The following is a 26,273-nucleotide window of genomic DNA, read 5'->3' on the forward strand; positions in this document are numbered from 1 at the left end:
CCTGGTCAAACATCAGAAGAGATTGATTCCATTATTTTTGTGATTTCTCTTAACTGTTTCTAACTTGTAATCTTTTTCTTAGGTCCAGTGACGCAGACAAACCAACGCTGGATGTTGAGCACAGGAGGAATGTCCTTTGTGCTTGGGCTTGCTGTAGTCTTCTCTTCCTATGACAACTTCAACTGTCGGTACCAACATGATGCAGCGTGCATGTTGGAATTCATTCAGAGGTAGCTTCTTTTTCACATACACTGTACCACAGAACTTGACTTGATTAACTTTTCTTCACACAACACCATTGTCCAATAACCTGTAGTGATAGCCAATTTTGCCTCTGAACAGCAACTACAAACATAACTACTGCCTCTAGTAATATTGTTAAGGTCGATACTCCTTCTTTTTAACACGGTTCAACGTTCTGCATCACTGCATTGTACTGAACATGCTCTTATTTGATATGTCGCATTTATAGACCGATATCACCTGAAAGAAAAATATTTTTGTCTTTCGATATTGTTTTTCAGAAGCTGCATTGACGTCAATCCTGAGAGGGGCACAAAAACAAGTCATGAGAAGGTATAAGGCAAGAAGAGCGGCAAGATGGTACAAAAGAAGCCAACATCAGTGAATCAGTCAGCACAGTTAGTTTTAATTGTGTTGCATTGTTTTTATTGTAATAAATATTTGAAAAGGAACTGCATAATGAATATTGTCATGCTGTCATTTCTTTATCATTATTATTATTATTATTATTAGTAGTAGTAGTAGTAGTAGCAGTACTTGTAGTAGTAGTAGTATTACAGTAACATTCTATAATTATCATTAAATACAGGATACATACTGTAGATTTAAATACTGTTCAAATACTGTAAATATACAGTAATTTACTGAAAAAATACCATCAGAAGCATGTTGTAAATTTACAACAATGAACTGTAGATTTATTTCCAGTGATATACTGTAATTCTAAAATACAGTAGTTTGCTGGCGAAGCTGCTGCCAGTAAATTACTGTAAATTTACGATGAAAAGTTTAACAGTGTAGCGGTTTTCTACCTATTGGTACTCAAATCGCTTTACAGTCACAGACACATCTACCCATTCGCTCACACAAGCACTCACACATTCACACACCAGTGCCACGCACTATGCAAATTAGCTGTTCAGCTTAGAGAACCAGAGCACGAGAACAGAAACAGAAAGTGACGAAAGTTAACTAAACTATGATGTTCAACGGACACACAGAAGACTCTTCTTGGTTTTCATCATCATTCATATCCATTCATATCCATATAAATATTACACAACAACATGACAATCTAGAATGAACAAATTGTAGACCAACTGATCAGCATAATTCAGAAGTGCTCTACATGATGATTTGTAGCTATTCCTAGCTTCCTAGTCTCCCAGCTAGTAGTAGCTCCGCCTAGCTTCCAGCCCTCCCAGCTAATAGTAGCTCTGCCTAGCTTCCTAGCTTCCTGGCTAATAGTGGCTCCGCCTAGCTTACTAGCCTCCCAGCTAGAAGTAGCTCTGCCTATCTTCCTAGCCTCCCAGCTAGTATTAGCTCTGTCTAGCTTCCTAGCCTCCCAACTAAGAGTAGCGCTGCCTAGCTTTCTATCCTCCCAGCTAATAGTAGCTCTTCCTAGCTTCCTAGCTCCCCAGCTAATAGTAGCCCTTCCCAGTATCCTAGCTTCCCAGCCAGTGTTAACTTCGTTAAAGAAGGTGATAATGGAAAATATTCGTCAACAACCACTTTTTCTATGGCAAGACGTTGATGAGCTAAAATTAATGCCTGATGATAAATATTATGACAAAATGTGTGCCTTTTTCTGTTAATGAGACGAGATGGGACTAGAATGCTATCTGATATGATGTTATTCGAATATCAGACATTCAAAATGAACTCACTGTCTTTCAAAATGTGCATCCCTGTCGTTGAATTGTTTGAATTTATCATAACCTGTTAAGCCCAGGCCATATTTTAGTGTGTCAGCCTGAACTTATTTTTGCTTATTTTGACTGTAAAAAGGTCAGAAAATGTCCTGTGGGTAAGTGCCTTTGCCCATTTTGCTAATCTACACATTTTTCTTTCCATATCTGGCAGTTATTTAAAATTTACTGCATGTTATAAGAGTGCAATAACCTTCCAGGAGCGGCGACACATTCAGTTTTAAAGGGTCAACGTGCATCCTGAGTGATCCAATCACAATTGACCATTTCTAAGCACAGGTGTGAGCTAACTGAAGTGGTGGTGTGTACATGCAACGTGACATCGTTGCTTAAACCCCACGGATCCGGTACCGGGTCCGTGGGGTTCGCGATAATGTTTTGGATAGATGGCGGTATCGCTGCTGATTCCATTCATGGGTAAATGTAACGACTGTCAATGCTATGGCTAGCTTAACTAGCAACCAAGTTGAAGTTTAACTTTTATTTTTTTCATTTAATTAAATTACACAGTGACCTTCTTAATGATGTCTTGTATAGTAGGCCTTTATAGTGTAAAAATAAAATAAACGACTGTGTTTATGTATAAGATATGTATCGTAAAAAAATACTTTTTTTTTTTTTTAATGCAGATTGTGAAGAACTTGGCTGAGGCTCTTGTCTCTGTGCTGGCCAGGGAGATCAGTGGCAGTTTGGCCGCCACTGGTGTTACAAACCCAAATGTGTAACCCACCATGCTACCTTTGCACCAATATTAGATACCGCCATCTATCCAAAACATTATCGCGGAGCTTATGACAAAGTATTAGTTTGTATTATTTACGATAAAATTTGATTTATAGACATACTCACTTCAGACGAACTACTTGGGGGTCCTGCCCAGTGGCGGCTCCAGAGATTTTCTGTTTAAGGTGCTATGGGGACGCTCAACACTTAAGAGAAGGTGCTTTTAATTTTGGTGCGTTTCATTATGGAGGTCGCATCGGACCACCCTTGGTATATACACACGTACACACCCGCACAAGTAGGGTTGCCAACTCCCTGAAAAATAAATAAAGGACACCTCATTGTCAGGGCCGGTTGCCTTCACCCATGCTGGCGTGGTGAAAATTTTTAGCCCTTATTTGTGAGTGTGAAATTATATTTTAACTATTTGACTCGAACCTGAATTGAATTAGATGCATATTTTTGAGTGATATGAACACATGGAAAACAAATTACTATTCAACATTTTATTTTCAAAATAAAATAAAATAAATCTTGGTGGTAAATGGTAAATGGCCTTGCTTTTATATAGCGCTTTTCTACCTATTGGTGGTGCTCAGCAGGTGCTATGGCTATTATAGGGGGAGCTACAGCACCACCTAGCTCCTCCCTGGCGCCGCCACTGGTCCTGCCATCACTGGTGCTGTCTGTGGTTGCGCAGTAACCGCTTACAGCCTGTACCAAAGACTTATTGGACCAAAGATTTTTAAATGTTTAAAATAATCTTAAATTAAAAATATATATTAATATCTACGTGGTCCTCTGATGAGTTCAGTGTTGTAACTAAATGAGAAGCGAGTTGTATCAGTAAAGATTATTTTTCCCTAAAGGAAAGATATAGCGAAGTATACATCCTTTGAAAAAATTTGGGGCCCCTTCATAGACATTCTGCCTTCTTTGGATTTGGTTGACTGTGGTGGTGTGAACCTTCCTGGACCGGCTTCAAACTAGCCGATCTGTACAAACAAATGTGTACAGATGGGGGTATGGATAAATCTTGTACATGGTCTGTGTAGGTATGTAAATGAAAGGTAATTGAGAGCCATACGGGGGTGTAGGGTGGCTCTCACCACCCTGATCCTTTTGTGGTGTATCTAAGTTTAAACATTTATGTATGTTCCCTCTGTAAAATGCGCCTGAATCCACATTGTAACGAATTGTAGATGCTTGTTATACACCATAAATATCCTGTACTAGCTTCTGTTAATAAAAATAAATCTTTTTTTTTTTTTTAAAAAAAGGAAAGATATAGCTCACTTCGCCTAAAGCCCAGATTTCCCATTTTCCCAGTGACACTTAAAGGCACCATGCATTTGTGGATCTGCGGATCTGAGGAGCATGAAAATAGTCTCAAAACTCTGTGTGTGTGTGCAGCCTGACCTGTCCGTATCTGCCGATCCATATGCGCAGGCTTAGACACTCGTAAGCGCAGGAAGTCATTTGAAAACGAAAAGGATGAGCTGTGTGAAGTTGAACGATTTGATTTGTAAATTTGCAATACAATCACCCACGTTCAGATTACTTGGTACGCATTTGTGACCCCCAAAATTCACACACAAATCGTTCTACGCACACACAAATCAGTGTACACACACACACACATCGTTGTACGCATTTGTGAATGTCATGTTTCACGTGTGGATCATGGAACACACACTTGTCACCATTTTGAGACTAATTTCACTCCATATTGTAGCGCCCCCTACAGCCTGAATTTCACGAAACTCGGCATGATTGTACGGAAGCATATTAATATGAAGTTTCATTAGGATTGGGAGAATACTTCAAAAGTTATAGGCCTTAAAGTCATATAAAATGTTTGCGGGTCACCTGTAGCGCCCCCTGTAGACGTAATGTCAACTTGTCGGGCGTCTACACAATATTTTACAGATTGTGTAAGGCAAATTTCATGACGTCAGCTATTGCAGTTTTTGAGATATTGAAATGTTAATTTTGTAGCGCCCTCTAGAGACCAAGGGTCACAAAAGTTGGGGTGCTTGTACAGAATCATATTATAATCAATGATATGAAGTTTAATTAAGTTTGGGTATATACTTCACAAAATATTAGCTTTGGAGTAATACCGTGCCACGCCTTAAAAATTAACTAGCCATTAACTTTGTAATCAATAACCCTGCTAAAGTTCTTTTGAAAACTTTTCATAATCGTTGTCCATAAATGATGCACGCCACTTTGAGAATTGGTTGAACGGGCTAGGAGTAGCTCATTTTGCTTTGAGTTGCACTTTTTTTAAAATGGTAGAAAAAAATGGCAGGCGGAAATGGGTGTGGGCTAGTCCATTAGAACCAGGGCTATGTAAGGAATCCAATGTAAGGAATTCAGAGGGAGAAAGAATCTTGTTTATAGAGCACACAGTTCTCGAGATATGAGCCAAAACGTAAATTGGCTTATTATAGTGCCACCTAGCTGTAGGAATGTGTATTGTCACCTTGGCAAAGTGAAATGCTAGAACTTCTGCAGGGACCCCTAATAATAAGACACAAAAAGGAGGAGGATGAGAAGAATATTTTTCTCCATCTTTCTCTCCAACCCTGAATTGATTAAGGAGAAGAAGATGTCTCCATGTCTGATTTCAGCTTGGTTAATTTTTTCTAACACTGATCAACTGGTTGCTACCTCCATGTTTATGTCCCTCCTGAAACTCGTCACTCACGTGGAGCAAACAGGCTTAGAAAGAATGGATTTAATACAGACAGAGAGAAACCAACAGGAAATCAACTGTTTACATGGTTATAATTAAAGGTTTACACCTCATTCTGATCAGGTCACTCTATTCTGATTGAGGTGTTTGCATGAGGCCTTTTCGTTCAGATTTTTCGTGGAATAGTAGCACCCAGGTAAACACAGAAATTTACCTGAACTGCTAAATTGCTGCAACTGCTACTTCCAGCTTTTGACGCACGTGTACTTGTTACCGTCACTTGAAAATTACTGCTGCTGTGTTTCCCTGTGGAGAGTGAAGAGGTCAGTGTCTATAAACCATCAGTGCTACTTGACGGCATGGATGGGAAAGAACTCATTCCCCTTCTAGGCTGCATGGGTAAAACCGTCCTGCTATTTCTATCAATAAGATCATGCAGTATCCCTGAAGTGCTACAGCAAATATCCGCCATTATAAAAGAAGCTTAACCTCTCTCCGTGCTCAGGTCATTCTACTTCCATCTGCTTCTGACATTAAATAACAATCTGCTGCCCGGAGCTATTTTCCAGCTAATTCAATTTCTGGCCATTCTGCCTAAGAAATATGCTAACCATGCCTGCGCTGCCAAGCACCATTTAATTTGATTTTTCTGCAGCCTGATGTAATCTACCCTTATTGCTAAACAAAGCTATGTGCTAATCCAAAGCTATGCTAACACAAATTTCATGTGGTTGTACATGCTTGCGATTCACAAGGAAATATAGAAAGTGCTCTGCCTTCCTTTTGTTTCGATCTGATGGTATTTTTCATGTTTTTGTTTGTCTCTGACTGTTTCCTTATCCCCCCTTTTTCCATGGCTTTCAGTCTGTTTTCCCTCTCCGATTAATTCAGTTAATTTAATAAATGAAGCCTGATGGGAACTTTACACATACACTAGATAGACAAAACAACAATCTTTGCAGTTCCCAACAGAGACACTGAAGCTGGCTTGACTTCAACCAATCAAATCATTTGGGTGGGACTTTATGTTGTTATGGATAGAAGAGTAATAGGGACAGAGTCATACACATCATCTGAACTCTGTGGAGCTGAATTTGTTTACAACAAAACAGCTCTGATTGGTTGGAGTACTATCCAATTTCTTGAGGATGTATTATTTTCTCTCTGTATTGGTTGAAACACGCCCCATAATTAAATCCAGATGGAGTGTTGCCAGACTCTGATTCTGATAAGACTTAAGTCTGTGTACACCAGACTGGCTGTAATGAGTAATAGCTCATGTAATCTCTAAAAGCAGATATCTGCTTATGATCGCAAAATGTTAATCATTAGAGAATAACTGACAGATAGAAAACTGAACGTTTCCTACTGCTGCAGCTTCCCATTTAAAAGCATGTGACTCACAAAACACAAGAACAAGTGAGTTTTCTGCCATTATTTGTCTTTTTTTTTTTTAAAGCGGATCAGTTTGAAGTTTACTGCAGCGAGTGATGGAACAAAAAGGAGCAACCACAGTGAGCTGTTAGATGAACTCTGTGCCACTCTAACTCTGTCCTCCACTTCTACTTAGAAGGTCTTACTGTTGGGTTCTCTCATGATCCCATTACACACATTTTGTGTTTCAATATGTTCTATAACTTCTATTTCGTGTGCCTTTGTGAACCCCTCTAATTGAAGACACATGTTGATAGATTAAATAAAGCAATGATTGATTTGGCTGTGGTTAATAAAACATGAATGAAGGTCAATATATTATTCAGCTGCCGCAGTCGATTACTGAACTACACACCCGGAGTCAAACAAACATGATCACATACGTCAGCACACAGACACACACAAGCACACACACTCCATTTATTATTGAGACTGCTGTTAATGTATAATTTAGCAAGACTTCAGGTATCACAGAGAAAAAAAACAAATAAAAAAGATTTAAATGACTCAAACACACGAAGTGTGAAGACACACATACACACACACATGGCTTTCTTTGACACACTTTCAGGGGTTTAATTGTGGGCTAAATGGAGGATGAAAGGTCAAAATGAGCAAAGACTCTCAGCTAATCTGAATCAGCTTCCCCTTGAAGAAGTAGAGAAAAATATGAAGAAATACTGAAAAGTCCACACAAATGATTTGATTGGCCCAGCAGATATTTGCCCGAGCTTAATCAGTTCCCACCAGAGTGACTCCAGACCGACTTTAAGCACAATTGTGGACAGGGGAGTTAGTATAGGCTAATTAGTTAGTATAGAGTTAGTATAGGCTGCTCCTCAAAATAACTCCATCTATTCCTATTCTTGTAATCAGTTTCCTCTTCCATCACCCTCTCTTCTCAATTGCTGTCGTCTATCAAAACTTCACCCAATTTCCCCAAACTCTTTTTTCCCCTTTCTCTTTCTTTCTTTCAAATGCAGTGGAAGAAAAAACATATATTGTACATCCCTTTTGTAAGTGAGTAACTTGCTCCATTTCTATGCCGGTGTCCTATGTTCCACGTCCCTACCTCGCTCTGGTTCTGTTTCTTTTTCTGCTATTTAAGTCTTCCCTCCACCAGCCATATCAATTCATAATCACCAGTCGGTCTATCTCTCATCAGTATTTCATTCTCACCCTCTGCTCTATCTCCTACAAGGTTCATCATCTGCTCTTTGCTTCCTTTCCATCAGATGAAACTGTGTAAACACTGAAAATATCACCAAAGTGTTTCTGTCTGCTCAGCCGCCGCAGGTAAAGACGCCTTCTGAATGTAAATAAGTGAAATAAACAAACCACTGAGAGAAATGGAGATCAGCGTTTGGAAAGCATCTTTCTCTTTGTTGTACTTTAGCATTGTTAACTGTGGTTTTACTTAAAAGTGGTTTACTGTGCATGTGTCCTCCAAAACAGACTGGAAAGCATATATGATTGTTTTAAAGTGGATATCTTGGCCCTAGCAGTTTGAAGCACCAGGTGTTGACTGTCCTATAACTGTATGGAAAAACCTGTATTTTGAAATCAAGAAATTTGAAACTTAAAAGTTCTGCGTTTTGCACATAATTGAGTGGCATTTTTGAAAGCGTGCTTAAATTAGATTTCATCTAAAAGTCTGGACACAGTTTTCTTTTTGGCTTAACTTATAAATGCAGCTAGATTAGTATAACTGTGACTAATAAATTAGGTATCACAGGATAAAACAGAGATCAGAAAGATAATGATGGAGAATATTTTTTTAATTTCTTTCCCTTTTTTTAACTGCATGCTATCTTTAGTGGTCAGTCATTTAACATTTTAAGGATTTGCAACTGAATCCACTGTTGTGGATGTTTTAGACAGCACTACACTGACACAATGTCCATCATCCTCTCTTTCTCCCTGCTCCCTGTTCCTTCCTTCCACCGTTTGCTCTTTCTTATTTTTGTGCAGCAGCAAAAAGTGAATCCTTTGGACTGTTTTGGAAAGCCTCCAAGCCTCTCTCTCTGGCAGCAGTGTTGTCACTGCTGTTGCCCCCCCCCCCCCCCCCCCCCCCCCCCCACACACGTAACAGTGCCAAGAATACAGTGAGGAAAAATTGATTTATGGTTTATTAATCCGCAACAACCTTCCATCTCTCTCTTCTCTGGTTCCATCCCCTCCTCTCATCCTATTGTCTCCTTTATTTCTGTGCCTTCCAACTCATATGTCCACCATGTCTTTCATTATGGTTCTGTTTCCACATGTCTTTTGACCTCTGACCTTTGCTGCTTCCTTCTTTCCCCTCCCGGGTTTTCATGATAGTTATCACACCAGAACCTACAGCAGTTTCACCACAACATGCATGTATTTCTGTGTGTAGAATTAAACTCACATTTAACATTCATTATGTGAGTGTAGGTCTTGTGTGTGTAGTGGTGTGTGTAAGCATGCATGTGTTTATCTAGGCTCTGCTCTCTTGCCTAGGCACTAATAAACGCCAATGATCCGTGAAGACAGGACTAAATGGCAGCCTTAATTATTAAAAGCATTTGAAGTGGATAGCACAGTGTTAAAGGTATGCATTATACAGCACCATATAAGCAAGGAACTAGGCTAAGTTTCACAGGATCTGCACAAATGTCCACTTGAGATATGACCTGAAGTATGACTATGATCCGATCAGACTGAACCAAAGGCATACTGCCAAATTTTAGTTTCTCTTCTCACTCATCTTTTTCTAATTATTTCCTCTCTTCAGCCTTCCTGCTCTTCCACTCTTTCACACCTTTTTTCCTAGTCATCAGGAGTTACCCAGAATGCATTGCAGAGGTGTTGTGAGAGGTATCTGCCACTTACCCACGTCTCTCTGCCAGCCAGCTGGATGTATTTCATTACTTCCTGTGTGTCAAACGGCCAATCAGAGAAGTAACTTGGTGTTAAAAGTCCCTATGTATGATGGGTAACCCGTCACATGTGTCAAATTAAGAATTAAGTTGGAGTAGGGTGACCAGATCCCAATTCGCCAGACGTGGGACAAAGACTACGTTTGTGTGGGACAATGTGGGACAATGTGAGATACCAATGCATCAAGGTAGTCTAAAAGAACTATGAGAAAAAATAAACATTTCTATTCTGCCCCTTTGCTTATGGCATTACTTTGCAATCTGATTGATTCAGTAGGAAATAACAGCCTGCAAATAAAAACTTAACAAATATATTTTACAATATAAATATATATAAAAACTTGCTTAAATGCAAATTTCCCAAGTTCACAAGGTGAGCAACACGTTTTGTCTCGCATTGTCTGTGTCGTTTCACGTCGTATTCACCTCCGTGTGAAACGGAAAAATGACTCAAGCAAACTTCACAGCAAACTTTACCAGACTCGCCTTGCATTGGATAGATAGCTTCCCAGTCTTTATTATAGCTGCATTTCCTCTTCTTAGCCGGGTTGTGCTTCCCTCCATGTCTCGCGCTGCATGCCGTTCTGATCTGATTTGCATTGTTTGTTGTTGGTGGGCGCGCCGTTAACCTGCGTCCGCGTCCCAGTTTGATTGACATGATCAAACAGCCCGCCCCGACCCCTGATGACAGCCCTCACTGCTTTCTCCAAACAGCTATTTGATAAATGCCAGATTGTAAAACATGCATTTCGAAACTGGAGTCTGACTGTCAATAACAATGCGGGACAACGTCTCAATTTGCGGGACGTGTGAAAAGTAATGAAAATGCGTGACTGTCCCGCACAAAGCGGGACATCTGGTCACCCTAAGTTGGAGCCACTGGGTCGAAAACCAAAGATACATTGGCGTTACGCAACTGCTCACACATCAAATCTCAATAAGCACATGCACAGAGAGAGGACAGGAAAGGACGGAGCAAAGGAAAAATGTGGAGAAGAAGAGACAACAAAAGACCAGAGGGAATAATATGTAAAAAGAGAAGATCAATAGAGGCAGAAATAACAAGAAAGGAAACACGGGGCAAGAAAGGTGGGAGGTAAAAGAAATAAGCTGTGTGAGAAAAGGAAGAGGAGACCAGAGAAGACAAGAAAGTAGGGGAGTAAATGAGTGAGGATGAGGAGAAAACGGGGAAATAAGATAGGATAAGATATGAAGAAAAATAAGAGGAATGGAGTGAAACCAAGACGATGGAAAGGAAAGTAGTGAAGAGGAAACAAGGTGGGAGAACAAGGAGGATGAGGAGGAACTGAGTTAAGGAAAAAATAAAAGGATGAAAGGAGGAGAAGAGGAAATAATTAAATGAGAGCAGAGAGAGGTGGAGAGAATACAAAAAAGATGAAGAATAGAGGAGACAAGGAGTAAGAACAATGAAAGAGGAAATGAGAAATAAGCTGAAAGGACAAGGAGGAGATGAGACAGTGTGTGGAGACAAGATGAGAGAGGATATGAGAAAGAAAGAAATAAGAAATAATAGATGGTTGAGGAGAAGAAGTAGGGTAGGACACAGAGAAAGAGGGGAGGAGGAGAAGTAGTGACAGAATGGAGGTCCAGGTTTCCCCTGAGACAGAGACACAAGGTTAAAAAGGCACAGAGGGAAGCAAAGACTGAGGGACTGATACAAGAAGTCAGAGAGGAGTGTGTGGAATGCTGAGCTGGACCTGCACCATGTATTGATCCCTGGAGAGTATTGGATATGTAATTAGCATCGATTGCACAAGAGAATGCTGACGAGGATGTTCTCACACTCACTCACCCTCTCACACGTTAGCATCCATATTTATTCATGTAAACGCCACATACACAGACAGTTTGTCATGTTCAATAGATAGTGGTCAGGGGCTGTGATGTCCCATCCGGAAGACATCCTGGAAAAACACATGTTATGGACATTTCTATTTGTCTCACAACTAGCATGAAGATGCCTAGCTTAACATGATGAAACGGAAAAGGTGACATAACACTGTTTAGAAAATGAACAGTAATAATAATAACTAGATGATCGAAAGTGATCATAAAGGGGTCCATGCCGTGGCGAAGTCGTCCCCGAGCGGGACACAGAGGCATAAGTCACCAGTAGCGCCCCCTATAGACCGAATTGCACAAAACTTGGTGGGCTTGTAAGGAGTCATCCACAAATAATTACAGTCAAATTTCAAGCAGTTGACTGGGGTGGTTTATGAGATATTAACATGTCGTCGTTGTAGCGCCCCCTACAGCCCGAATTTCACGACACTTGCCATGATTGCACGCAAGCATATTAAAATGACGGCTGCTAAGTGTCCTGAGGATTGGGTGAATACTTACTAAGTTATCGGCCTTAAGAAATGTTTCCGTGTCACATGTAGCGCTAACCTGGTCGTTACCATCCTACGTTTCCGCCCGAAATTTGATTTCGGTCTGGCACGTTAGTCTGGCCCAATGTAATAGGAATCTGTCTCCGTAATGGGCGGATGCTTATTTTGAGGTTTAAAATCATTGGAGTTCCCTTAACCAATCAGCAACGTTTGGTAATGACGTATATTGTGCGCCGGAGTTCAGGCTCTTACGCTTACCACTTCCGCTTCCAGTTAAATAAATCAAACTTTTCCCAAAGCCAGTTGGAAGGAGAGCTACGATGTCCTTGCCATTTATAAAATTGACAAGACAAGCCTCTTGTTCTGGTTTTAATTCCGTGATGCTCTCGAGAGTTGAGACAACTTCGCGGATGACTTCTAGCGTCTCTTCCTCCGTCGCCATTGTTGCTATGCTGTTGAACTACAAGCTTCGCTGGACTACAAGCAACTCGGCATGCGAGTTCCGCATCATCACTCAACTGTTCGCTGATTGGCGCGGTTACACACGAACCGCGGAAGTGCAATTTGGCCAGACTCCGTGCCAGACCGAAATCAAATTTCGGGCGGAAACGTAGGATGGTAACGACCAGGCTAATGTAGCGCCCCCTGTAGACATAATGTCACGCAACTTGCTGGGCATCTACACAATATGTTACAGATTGTGTATGCTAAATTTCATGAAGTTAGCTATTGCAGTTTTTTTAGATACTGAAATGTTGCTTTAGTAACGCCCCTTAGAAACCAAGGGTCACAAAAGTTGGGGTGCTTGTACAGAACCATATTATTATCAATGATATGAAGTTTAATTAAGTTTGGGTACATACTTCACAAAATATTAGCTTTTGAATTATACTGTTGCACGCCATAAAAATGAATTAGCCATTAACTTTGTAATCAATAACTCTGCTAAAGTTTTTTTGAAAACTTTTCATTATCTTTGTCCATAAATGATACATGCCAAGTTTCTTGAGAATTGGATGAACGGGCTAGGAGGAGTTCATTTTGCTTTGAGTTGCACTTTTTTTAAAATGATGGAAAAATATGGCAGGCGGAAATAGGCATGTCCTAGTCCATTAGAACCAGGGCTGTGTAAGGAATCAGAGGGAGAAATAATTTTGTTTCTAGGGCACACGGTTCTCGAGATATGAGCCAAAACATAAATTGGCTTATTATAGCGCCACCTAGCTGTAGGCATGTGTATTGACACCTTGGCAAAGTGAAATGCCAGGACTTGTACCGAGTTACCAGGTTTGATGCCTTTCGCCCTTGCTGTTTGTCCTGGGCAGACACTTTTAGCTAAGCAGAACACTTAGGCGAAGGCAAAGAAGAATAAAAATCGCTAAAAAATCAATAAGGATCCTGCAACGTCGTTTGCATGGACCCCTAATAACTGTAAATCACTTTAAAAAACTTTTATAAAAATTTATATATTTTTTCTCATTCTACTAAGAGCTGTAAGAGCTGGGGGGATAGGAAGCTAGGAGGAGCTGCTATTAGCTGGGAGGCTAGGAAACTAGAAGGAGCTACTATTAGCTGGAAGGCTAAGAAGCTAGGAATAGCCGCTATTAGCTCGGAGGATAGGAACCTAAGTCAAGTCAAGTCACGTTTATTTATATAGCACACTTAAACGCAATGTAATTGACCCAAGGAGTAGCTGGGAGGCTATGAATCTAGAAGAAGCTTCTTTATATTAACCATGGTGATCACTTTGTCTACAGCAGGGATGCCCACACTTTTTTGGTTTGGGATCTACCTACATATAAAATATATATATTCTCTACCCTAAGTCTTTAATTGTTGCTACAGCATTAAAAGCTCTATCCATCTTTGGTTTTATTTTCTAAGAAAGACAGTGCTGTCCCTTTAAGAAATATGGTAGTCTTGAGTTGTTGTTGATGCTGTGCATGGATGTGTTGAACTGAGAGCATGTTGCAATAAAAAGTAAAAGAAAAAAAAAAAGAAAGAAGATGAATGTTTGTCTTGCTGTTTGTTCTGAAGGTGCAACAGACTAATAGACTAATATCTAAAAAAAATTTCAATGCCACGCGATCTACCCGCACTACCTTTGCGATCTACCAGGCATATTGGGCACCCCTGGTCTACAGTTTATTCATTCTAGATGATTATGTTGTTTTATTTGTGGATCTGACTGTTTAGAAAATATGAAGATGACAAACAAAAGCACCTTCAGTGTGTGTCTGTTGAACTTTTGTTTACTTCTGTTTTTCTTCTTGTGCACTGGTTGGGTAAACTAAACAAATGGCCTTGTTTTTTATATAGCACTTTTCTACCTACTGGTACTCAAAGCGCTTTACATTCACAAACACATCTACCCATTCCCTCACTCAAGCACACACACATTCACACACCAGAGCCACGCACTGGGAGCAACTGGGGGTTCAGTGTCTTGCATCAGGACATTATGTGTCACATTCCAGGGATCAAACCTAACCCTCTGGTTCGTGGAAAACCCTCTCTATCTACTGAGCCACAGCCACCCTGCACAACCAATCAGAGAGATCACTCTCTTATCTTTTGAAAACATGCACTTTCTGATTGTGATTTGAAAACCAAAGTATTTGTTATCTCTAAAGGTTTACCTTAAAACAAATTCCTCCTGTGTCGAAGGACACCATTTTTTGGTATTTTTGCTTTTAAAACCAGAAAACTGGAAAATTAACTTTTATTCGACTTTTATATTTAAATAAATAAAAAATATCCTTGAATGCAGCAGGAAGTGATCTAGGTTTGGAACACTGGTCCAGGTCTCACTCAGGCATGGATCTTTATGTTCAGCACTAAATAAACCCGCTGGTTCTCCAGATTCACAAGACAAAGGCTCAGAGATAAATTCAAATGACATACTTTGTGTGATGAAGTCTAAAATTACATCTGGATATCGTCTGGTAGTCATGTCCCTGCTCCGTTTAGATTAACAAAAAATGTTTTGATAGCGAGCTACAAAATCATTGACTGCTTGTAAACAACTTCTTCTATTTCAAGTATCAAAATGTACACTGAGAGTGAAATACAGCTGAAAATATATTTGAGAGATGTGTAAACCCTGCACTTAACTTGTGAATGCGTGGACGTTCAATGAACTCACATTTAGATTGTGTGTTTGTGTGTATGTACATCTACAGAGACAACAAAAGATGCACAGGTCTCAGTTTCATGTCACAGACAAACACAGTCACAGCATTACAGAATTTGCTGTGAAAGCCTGGTGCTGGTGGAACATTGTGGCAGCACTTAGTGTGTGACACCTCGACCTCCATTACATGGAGCATACACACAGACACATGCAAAAAGAATGTGAATTCATATAACACGGATGACAAATACAGGAACAAAGCAGAGAGCTAAATGGAGATTATTCAAGGCGACAAACAGACTAAAGCAGGAACAAAACGGAAAGACATGAAAAGAGCAAAAACATAATGAAAGAGTCAGCGTGAAAAAGGGCTGCACATGAATGTGGCATGAAGAAAGGTGTGTAAAGGAAAGAAACAGATGACAGAGAAGCAAAAAAGGAGAATAGGAAGATGGAGGAAGAAAGACAGGGAGAGATAAAGAGATACAGAGAGAGAGGGAGGGCAGCAAAGGTATAAAGGAAGTGACAGAAAGAGTGGAGGAGACAGAGAAGGGGGAATGAGGTTGCCGTGCGTGGAAGGCTTATGTAAGTGTACCGATGGTGTTCGTCAACCTTCTCCTGAGACTGCAACACACAAACACAAATTAAGACTCACACACCTACACAGACATGTGCACACAAACAAACATTTGTATGCTCTCACTCTTTCTATTGTGTATAAAGAGTGAGAGCATACCCAAAGGGTATCTGGAAAGGCTAATGTGGCATCTGTTTGTCTACATCTGTTGTTGTCATGGCGTCCAGTGGCCAGTGATCCTGTCTGCATCCATTTACATGTCTCTCGCAATGGCTTTCTCAGGGTTATGACTAGCATCTCTCTAAATGTGTCATCAGGAAGACAAAATCTAAAGTACAAAGTGCTCATTAAAAGAACCATATCAAAGGTACTTTTTATAGCTTTTTTAGCAGCCGATGACTGGTGAAAAAGCACTATTGGACAATATAGATCATCCATTCCATATATACATCAGCCCAATGAATCTTGGCAGCAGCAGACCAGCAGACCAACTGCAGCAACCCCAGATCATAGCACTGCCCCCACAGGCTTGTACAGTAGGCACTAGGCATGATGGGTGCATCACTTCATCTGCCTCTCTTCTTATCCTTAGCCCATCACTCTGGAACAGGGTAAATCTGGACTCATCAGACCACATAACCTTCGATGGCCCAGAAAACCAGTTGGTGCGCTTGAGGTCTGCAGTAGCTAATGTCCGAGTCCCGTGGTCAGCAGGGTTTTATTCAGTGTTGATGTAGTGCCACTGATGCGGATGAGAAGACTTCCTAATTCGTGTGATTCTGTTGGAGACAGACGTAGAATCGACGTGACATGTTGTTAATGTATCCCAGCACAATCTTACTATCTTTGTAAATTCCACTGAGTGAATGTCAATGTCCATTTCGCCTTTAATTAAGTCTACCATCTCGACTGCCAAAACGGCAGCACAGAGTTCAAGACGAGGAACTGCATGTATGGGACGTGGTGTCAGTTTGGATTTTAATGCAAAACTCTTTCACTGATTTCTGCAGGTCATCGTCTTCATACCACAAGAACCTCAGAAAATCTTGATGTTCCTTGCAGACTGTGAAGCAATAAAACATCTTCTGTACATCTGCAGTGACTGCCACTGGTTCTTTACGGAAATGGATCAGTACCTCGATAAGGGTATTGTTCAGTTCGAGACCACAAAGGAGCATGTCATTAAGAGAAACTCCTTCATGTTTAGCGCTGGAATCGAACACTACTCTTATCTGCTCTGGCTTGTGTGGATGGTCAAGAGCTCTCTGGAACCGAATAAGGGTAGGTACCAACATTCCTGGCCTTCTGTTAGTGTTGGAGCTGGCTCTGCTTGCTTGGTATCAAATATTTTTTGCATGAAGTTGATGAAATCATTTTTCATCTGTACTTTCTTGTCTAGATTGCGCCTTACAGATGACAGACGCTTCACAGCTTGAAGTCGGCTATTTGGAAGGTGGTTCGGTGGTGATCGAAAGGGTAAGGGGGCAACCCAAGTGTTTCCTTATAAGTTTGATCCAGTGTTTCCAGAAAAATCCTATCTTCAATTGACAGATCAAGGTTGACGTTGTGTTCTGTTCTCATAACCAGCTAGCAACCAAGATCATCAGTCTTCCTCGCTGGGTTAGACATGGAGCTCTGAAGATTCAAGCATGAAGTGTGACATCTAAACCTCTCTTTGACCTAAAAGTTGTTGCTGCATGGAACCAACAGTCAAGTTTGGCCATTCTGTAGAATGTTGGTTTTGTAGACATTGGTTTGAAATGACTTATGTGCTGCACCGAGACACACCTCTCCAACAATGACCCACCCAAGGTCCAAACGTTGAGCGTATGGTTCATTATGGAGTCCACTGTGGTGCTCTCTGACTTTGCATACACAGAGAATGTCTGCCGAAAAGGATGAGGATTTCTGCATGTGGATCAATTTCTGAGATTTTGCCTGCTACTGGCTTGAGATGGGGATAGTGAAGAGCAACTTCAGGAGTTGGGATTTCTGCTCTATCATCGGGTATCATGTCACACTCGATGAGCGTGGGAAGAGAGAGTCGTGTCATACCGTCCAGGGACTCGACGATGAAGTTGTTTGCTTGTCTCCCTGTCACATCCATGATTCCTGAACATGTCTTCAAGGTATATGGTTCTAGGTGTCCATCAATACTGAAAAGGTTGAAAAAGTCTGTCTTTGCAAGTGAACGGTTGCTTTGTTCATCAAGAACAGCGTACATTGTAACTGCCCTTTCTGACTGTCCAACAGGATACACTTTCACCAGATATATTTTAGAACATGATCTGGAGCCGGCTACATTTCCACATATTTATAGAACACTTTGATGTCACATCAGTGGTTGTTGGCTCCTCTTGCTCCCCGCCATGCTCTTCTGAAGCAGAGCTTTTCCACTTTAAAGACAGAGGCTCTGAATGAAGTGCTGTGGTGTGTGTTTCACTTCCACATTATCTGCATTTTAGCCATGTGGTTAATGGAAGAACAGCATCTAAAACAGATATACTTGTTTTTCAGGAGAGATTTTCTTTCTTCTAGACTCTAACTTCTGAACAGACGACACTCAGCATTCAGTGTGCGGTTTACAATGCAGGGGACACTGTTTATCAGGGTCCATGATGCTTTTGTCAGTGGGAGTATTTTGACTAGCTCCACCTGCTGGGGACAAGACAATCGTGTCTCGGAGGTCTACAAACAATTGCTTTGACTTCATGCTTGGTTTGCGCTCTGACATGCATTGTCAACTGTGGGACCTTATATAGACAGATGTGTGCCTTTCCAAATCATGTCCAATCAACTGAATTTACCACAGGTGGACTCCAATTAAGCTGTAGAAACATCTCAAGGATGATCAGTAGAAACAGGATTCACCTAAGCTCATTTTTGAGCTTCATGGCAAGCGCTGCAAATAATTATGTTCATGTGGTTTCTTAGTTTTTATTTTTAATAACTTTGCAAACATCTCCAAAAAAATTATGGGTGTTGTGTGTAGAATTCTAAGGGAAAAAAAACAATTTAATTCATTTTGGAATAAGGCTGTAAAAAAAACAAAATGTGGAAAAAGTGCTGTGAATACTTTCTAGATGCACTGTATTTTCTGTAACATCACTTCTTCCATCTCTTCAGCTAACCCTTCTCGTGCTTCCTGCCCATTTGAGATTATTAATCACTAACAGCTCTTTTTTCATTCTTTTTTAATAAAACTATAATCAAGCCATAGTCATACTGTAGATGCCACAATATCGCCACATTTGTCCAAAAATAGTAGACAATAGAAATTACAAATTTAAAGTCCCAAAGCCAATGTCTACAGGTAACTCTTCTCTATATGCTAATTTTCATTCAGTCATCTCTCTTTACTTAGCACATCTACATTATGTGTTAAATCATCTGTTCTGTCACTACTACACGAGTGCAAGTAAGCAGTTTTCATCCCTCTCTTCAGCTCCTTATTCACCACACATTCAGGAAAGACTCCCTTCATGGCTCCATCTATCCTTTACTTTCATCATTTTTGCAATCATGCCAAGATTTATTTCCATCCAATGTTGAAATAATTTTTCACCTAGGTCTTGTATTGATGATGGGAGAGTCTGACCACTGTGCAAAGCCTTCTCCAGCACATCCCAAAGATTCTCAATTGGGTTAAGGTCTGGACTCTGTGGTGGTCAATCCATGTGTGAAAAAGATGTCACATGCTCCCTGAACCACTCTTTCACAATTTGAGGCCGATGAATCCTGGCATTGTCATCTCGGAATATGCTCGTGCCATCAGGGAAGAAAAAATCCATTGATGGAATAACCTGGTCATTCCAGTATATTCAGGTAGTCGGCTGACCTCATTCTTTGGGCACATAATGTTGCTGAACCTAGACCTGACCAACTGCAGCAACCCCAGATCATAGCTCTGCCCCCATAGGCTTGTACGGCCGACACTAGACATGATGGGTGCATCACTTCATCTGTCTCTCTTATTTTTTCCAACCACATTTCTTCCTTAAAAACAATGGTTCCCCACTATCCTTCTGGTTTTTAATAATGCGTTAAACAGTTCTTAGCCCAATTTTAGTAATTTCTGCAATCTCCTTAGATGTTTTCTCTGCTTGATGCATGTCAGCAATTTCACCCTTCTCAAACAGATTAACATCTTTTCTAGCATTTCTCTGTTTTGGTTAAGAAATGAGAAGCTACTCATTGTATCAGTTGATGTTAAATAACTTGTTGCCAGCTGAAAGATAATCGTCCATGCAGTAATTATCCAATAGGAGACTCGCACCTATTTGTTTAGTTAAATTCAGGTGGCGTCTTTTTAGTTGTAACTAAGTTTGCACATCAGCTAGGAATTAGGGATTAGCATTGTTACAGTTGCTATGCACCAACTTATATTGGCATGTTAGCTCACTTGTAATGTTATGCCTATTTTCACATTGTCTAAGCAAAGTAACAGTAACAGTTACTAACTACTGTTGTAGATTAGCATGTTACCTTCTTAGCATTTAATATCATGTTTATTTGCACATTAAAAATTAGCATAGTGATCCTAGCTACATAGTTTGTATACTGACATAGCTTAGAATGGGTTAGTGTTACACATTAGCTGTGTAAAGATAGTACAGTAACATGTAGTAATTATTGACAGCTTTTGACATAGCTTGGCATATCTTGCTAGCAAATAGTGTTTTTCCATTTCTCTATTAACTGGTCAAAGTTAGCATAGTGACATGACATAGCATCAAATGCTAGCTTAGTAGCATGTAATATTATGCCTATCTGCGTATTAGTTGGGCAAAGTTAGCATAGTAACAATTATTCAGTACAGACATAGCTTAGCATGTTAGCTTCTTAGCATTTAATACGATGCCTATTTGCACAATATATCTAGGCTATATAAAAACGTTTTGTTAAACATTAGCTGCAGGTTATGTGCGAACAGAAATATTTGTTTCTAATTTACTTCATGATTTCTATTTTAAAAAAAACAACAAATCCTGTAAAACTTTTAGTGTCTAACTGAGATGACATATTTATGAAACATGTATAAAATATGGAAAATGCAGACTATTTAAATGTTCCAGATCTTCTTTATCTGGGGAGAGAAAACAGTAGACTGTCTGGCTCTCAGTGTGTCAGCCCTCTTCAGATCTTTCCCTTTGTCACCTCTTGTACTCAAGAGAGAAAAAGCACTTCATTTCCTTCTTTATATTTCCCTCAGTCCATCTACACATCACCCCCTGCCATCCCTCTTATCCTACCCTCGCTTTGTACTTTCACTCCTGCTTTCATCTGTCAGACAAGATCTCTCTGCTGAAGAAAGCTAGAGAAAGCAGGGACAAGACACAAGGACGGATGGGAGATTCGCCTTGAGGTTTTTCTAAATCTGTTTTGTTCTCCAACTCTATCCCATCAAACCTTCATCTCTTTCTCGCTCAAGTGCTCACTTCAACCCTGTAGCTCCCTTGTTTTTCTCCCTTTTTAACCCATTCAATATCTTTTTCGAGCTTGCTCACTCACATGTCCAGCTCATTATCTCACTCAGTCCTATTCTTTCCATCCTTAGCATTAACATTTTGGCATCTGATTGAGCTGAAATGCCCACCTTAGGTAGGTTATAGGGTTTGCACGACTTTTTTAAAGTCGACTATTATGTGATGAAAGTCAAGTTGACACCAATTTGTCGCTGATGATGTCACTAATAGAAACACAGTAGAGAGTAATGCTTTGCAACAATGAAATCTATATTCTGAATACTGAATACATATGCTAAGTACAGACAGCTCATGAGCCATCAATAGCATTTAATAGTACTCCACAGTGTGTTTAAAGATAAAACAAAAAAAAAACATATTCCTCTGAAGCTTTCTCTGTATACTGCAGCTTAACCCTGTGTGGCGCAAGGAACCACATTTGGAAACTTCCACACGCATTTTAAATAGTGTCCCTGTGCATCTCAGTGAAGTTGAGAAGCATGAGGTTTTCACCCTGCCAATCAAAGAAGATCAAGGCAACATTCTCAGGTGAAATGTGGTCTGCAAGGTCCAGCTCTGCATTACCGCTGAGCATAACTGCTTTATTAGGTACCATGAAGAAGTGTCCTAATGTTGTCCAATGTGATAATGCGAATGTTGACAAGTGCCTGAATCAGCACTTGTCTAAAATACATGTTTACATTTGTCTACCACTTAAGTGCAAGAACGCATATGTGGTAACTTCATTGACATTGATTTTCTACATGAAAATTATTAGTTTTTTTTTTATGTCACAAAAGTGTATGTATGTATTACTTGTTACTGTCATTTCAAAGTAATTCGTTACATTACAATATTACTGTCTCTGAATTGTAAGGCATTACACTACTACTGCATTACTTTTAAGTTACTTTCACCAAAATAACTGCAAATATATACTTATTTTAAATGTATCTTATTATGCTCCTAGGCTTAAGGCTAACAACAGAAGAATGTAATAGGCGCAGTTTAATAAATAAAGAAAAGAAATTGCATTTAAATGAGAAGATGAGGTAGGAACAATAAGTGCAAAACTAACTTAAGGTCAATAATCGTCAAAAAAGCAACCCCTAGCAAGCTAACCTCCTGACTACCAGGAAAAAAAATAATAATAATTTATTATCCTATCACAATTTCTTTCAATTCCCCAATCTAAATTAATCCCCAATCTTATTTAATAAGTTTTTTAAGATTTCATATAACTGATGGACGACATTTTCCTTAATGAGAAAGAGAAAGGTACCAAAGCCCCACCCCTTTACATTTGTTATCATTGCAAAAGCTGTAAATGTCCTCTGTAGATAGGCAGTATTAGTCTTAAACCTTGGCTTTAACATCAACACATATGCACAAACCAAAAGCTTAATATAAACTGTGGACAGTGGTTGAGTGACAACCTGCACTATTAGCTTACCAGAGAGAGAGAAACGTCAGCTAGTAAACTCCCACTGAACAATAACAACAACAGTAAAAGTTAGGGCTGTTGCTAATGACTGGAATGTGTTGGTGCTGAGTGATAAAGTAAAAAGATCGTTTGGTAACTTATAGCAGCCACGCCCCTCAGGTGGTCAGCCAAACCTAAGGTGTGCGAGTGTGTGCTGCGTGCGTGGGGGAGGGAGGGGTAAACAAGAGAACTCTTAAAAACTCTTATTTTTAGGGGTGCTGGGACAAAGTTTAGGGGTGCTTGAGCACCCCTATAAACGGGCTACTGTCCGACGTCGAGCCTGCTTCAGCCCTACAGGAAGAAACGTTTTACAGTTTGCGCTGAATTTTTCTCCTCTGCTGATCTCGCGGTGTTATTGGCGATAGTATAAAAACAAAACACTAATTAATTTGAAAATGCATTGTAACGCGCGTTACTGACCTTTGTACCGAGTAAAATATTACCCAATTTTTTTTTGGAATGCCTTACATTACCACGTTACAGCAAAAAGCAATACATTACAGTAATTACATTACTTTTGTAACGCGTTACTCCCAACACTGTTTGAATGACTGCCCTATAAAGGGTTAAGGTCTAAAACCTTGACAATGAAATTTGTTGATTTGCAACCGCCTTCTCTCTGTTACTGCAGGGTGCATTTGGTGAAGTCATTAATTGGCTGTGTTTGAGAGGATCTGGACCATTCTAGAGTTAGTAGTCCAGTTCCAGAGTTCTGTACAAACCCCAGTAATAAAAGCTCATCATGCCGGCTGAGTTCCTACCTCTTTTTGGTGGTATTTTATGGCGAGTTTGAGCTTGGCCAGATCGTGGCACTGTCTGGGGTCCAGCTCCTCACTCTGGTCATTGTCTCTGTGGTTCAGGATGGTCTCCAGCTCTCTAGAGCTCCTAGCCTGATCCAGAAGGTCTTTGGCGAAACGCTTGCACTGCTGCGACAGCTCCTCATATTCCTGGCGAAATTCATTCTCCACCTGAGATGAGAATGTAAGAGCAGTAAGCAACTTGTTGAGCTTTTCACTTTTTGCACAGTTTTGTAAGTGCTTCTATAATACTTGATATACAGTACAGCTTTATTACAGACAAAAATTAAAGTATCATTTGACATAAATTCCTCTGAGGCCTCCACTGTGTAGGATTAGCCCTTAAAAGAGGAGGTCTGTTCTTGGTTTTGAAGATAAAACTTATTGTTAACCCAAAATAATGGCTCCAGAGAATGTGAGCTTTTTGGTGGGTTTAAGTGTGTTTAGTTTGGGAGAAAGAAACATCAGGCATAGACTGTAAATCAGGGGTACACTGTCACAAACACGTGACATATAAATTATACTGGATGCTGCTACTTTCATGGGGGTTTTAACAACCGATCAAATTTGGGATGTGGCATCTTTCCTAGAGATATGGGTGCTTGGAGTATTAATGCCACTCTTGGCATTAATATTCCAAGCTCTTTATTGCAATACTTTAAGTTGTCATTTAATTTGACACTAATCTGTATGTTGTGGAAATAAAATCGAGCCCAAATCATGAGGCCAATCCTACCCTTGTTCAGATGCTGTACCTGCAAGTTAGACTGCAGTTTCTATAATAACCCATTTGCCCTGCTAACCCCTGCTTGACAAAACATCTTTGCCAGCAAACAGACAATAAAAGACAATTTAATATTCATACTTTGCTGAGTTCTTTGAGCTCCCAGCCCAGTCTAAATGCAGTGAGGATGGGATCTTCACTGGAAAGTGCGATAAGAGAAGGAGAGGCCAGAGCCTTATAGATGTTGAGTCGTGACCTTGAATGTCGAAGGCTGTCAACCTACAGAGGAAGGTACAGAGAGTTAAACAAAATAATTTTCCCCTTTAATGTGTGGTACAAACACACCAACCTCAAAAAGCTAACCCTTAGCTGTAGTGTTCAAGTGCAACTTTTTACTTTTTTACTACATACCAGCATATGGCTGTAGTCTGTATTCCTCATTCAAAAAGAGAATTGTTGATGAGCTACTATTAGCTGGGAGGCTAGGAAGTTAGGAAGAGCTACTATTAGCTGGAAGTTTATTCATTCTAGATGATCATGAGGTGAAAATATTTGTAGATTTGAATGTTTAGATTCAAGTTTAAGATTTAAGACTGAAGTTATGTTTATTGTCACTTTCACAACATGCAAAGGTATGAAATACTGTTTCACATAACATATGCTGACAGGACACACACAATAAATAGTATTACTGCAACTACTGCCGCACTACTTCAGTACTCTATCTAGTCTACTAATAATAATATGCAAAATACAAAAAGATTATCTGAGCAGAAGAAGTACTGGAAATATTAGCAACTTTAAATGACCGTGAAGCTAACAAAACCCCGTCATCATAACACAACGGTTAGGACGCCAGTCATTTGAATTAAATTGCAATACAGTTACACACGACCCACAACATAAATAACAAAGAGCATAGGCTTAGGAACAGATAAAAAAAAATCCATCTGAGGATTTTCAAGAGCGGTGCAGGTAGCTCAGCTAGGTGCGCATAACCGGTATGTAGAAGAAGATAACTTCTTCTCCGCCATTACATTTTTCTCGCACGCCCCCTAGAGGCAGCTTGTGCACCCCCACCACACTTTGGGAATCTCTGCCTTAGATGGTCAGCCACTCTCTGTCCTAGAAGATGTTGGATTTCGTTGCCATAATAATTTCTTTCGGTGTTCCGGTTTTCAGACTTGGTTTCCTCATTTTCGGTTTCAGACAAGAATTTTCATTTCGGTGCATCCCTAATTAATTTGAACGTTCTTAGATTCATGGACAAACATCACATACGTGCGTTTTCCTTTTCAGGCAATCATTTATAATAGCGTCTGTTTTTCTGAATAAATGAGGCAAAACTCTGCTAATGCAGGAGCACCCCTTTTGAGTATAGGCAGTCTTTAATGCGACTCAGAATGCGTTGCATTGAAATATGCGACCCACCTCCAAATGTGGTCAGAAATCGGATCTCTTAAATGCTATCTCAGTGCATCCTGGGGGTGTTCACACCTGTCTTTTACATGATCGAATAACCCAGATTGAATGTACATAAGAGGCCCAGAGAGATCATTCATGGTTGGAAAGCCATCACTATGGGTGAGACTTGCGCCAACGGACACACCACTGAACCAAGGTCACGTTTGCTTACTGACACTGGCCAACCACTGTCAGATGAAAGCATCCACATAGTGTTGACTGTTTGTGAGCAACACAGTCAACTCAGCTGTCTCTAAATGTTGCTTTATGTTTTATTCAGCCTAGTATTAGACCACAGTACTCAAATAGTATGCAACTGTGCCCAATAGTACACACTCCCAAAAAGCTGAAAACAAGGGCAGCTGGACTTGTGTTATGGATATAATATGACCTAGATGACTGAGAACCATAACACATGACAACTTTAAAAAAAAATCTATATTTTCTTAATACTTCAGTATCAAACATTTTCTGTCTTTCCAGGCCTGGCCCATTGTTGGAGAAGTGTAGCAAAGTATTGATCAGAGGATATTGATTCATGGCAGAAGAAAGAATAAATCTAA

At 40.0% G+C, this 26,273-nt stretch overlaps 1 protein-coding gene across 1 annotated transcript in view; it reads right to left on the minus strand.

Moving 5' to 3' along the window:
• trpc5a (transient receptor potential cation channel, subfamily C, member 5a) overlaps nucleotides 1–26,273 on the minus strand; it is a gene marked incomplete at both ends in the record, with an annotated part of 99,857 nt that overhangs the window by 67,460 nt on the left and 6,124 nt on the right. Inside the window, 2 exons of the mRNA XM_084541277.1 lie at nucleotides 23,487–23,693; nucleotides 24,388–24,525. Coding sequence (XP_084397403.1) covers nucleotides 23,487–23,693; nucleotides 24,388–24,525 — 345 coding nt within the window. The remainder of the gene's footprint in view (nucleotides 1–23,486; nucleotides 23,694–24,387; nucleotides 24,526–26,273) is intronic.

This window comes from Chelon labrosus (assembly GCF_963514085.1).
Source record: "Chelon labrosus genome assembly, chromosome: 1".
Taxonomy (NCBI): domain Eukaryota; kingdom Metazoa; phylum Chordata; class Actinopteri; order Mugiliformes; family Mugilidae; genus Chelon; species Chelon labrosus.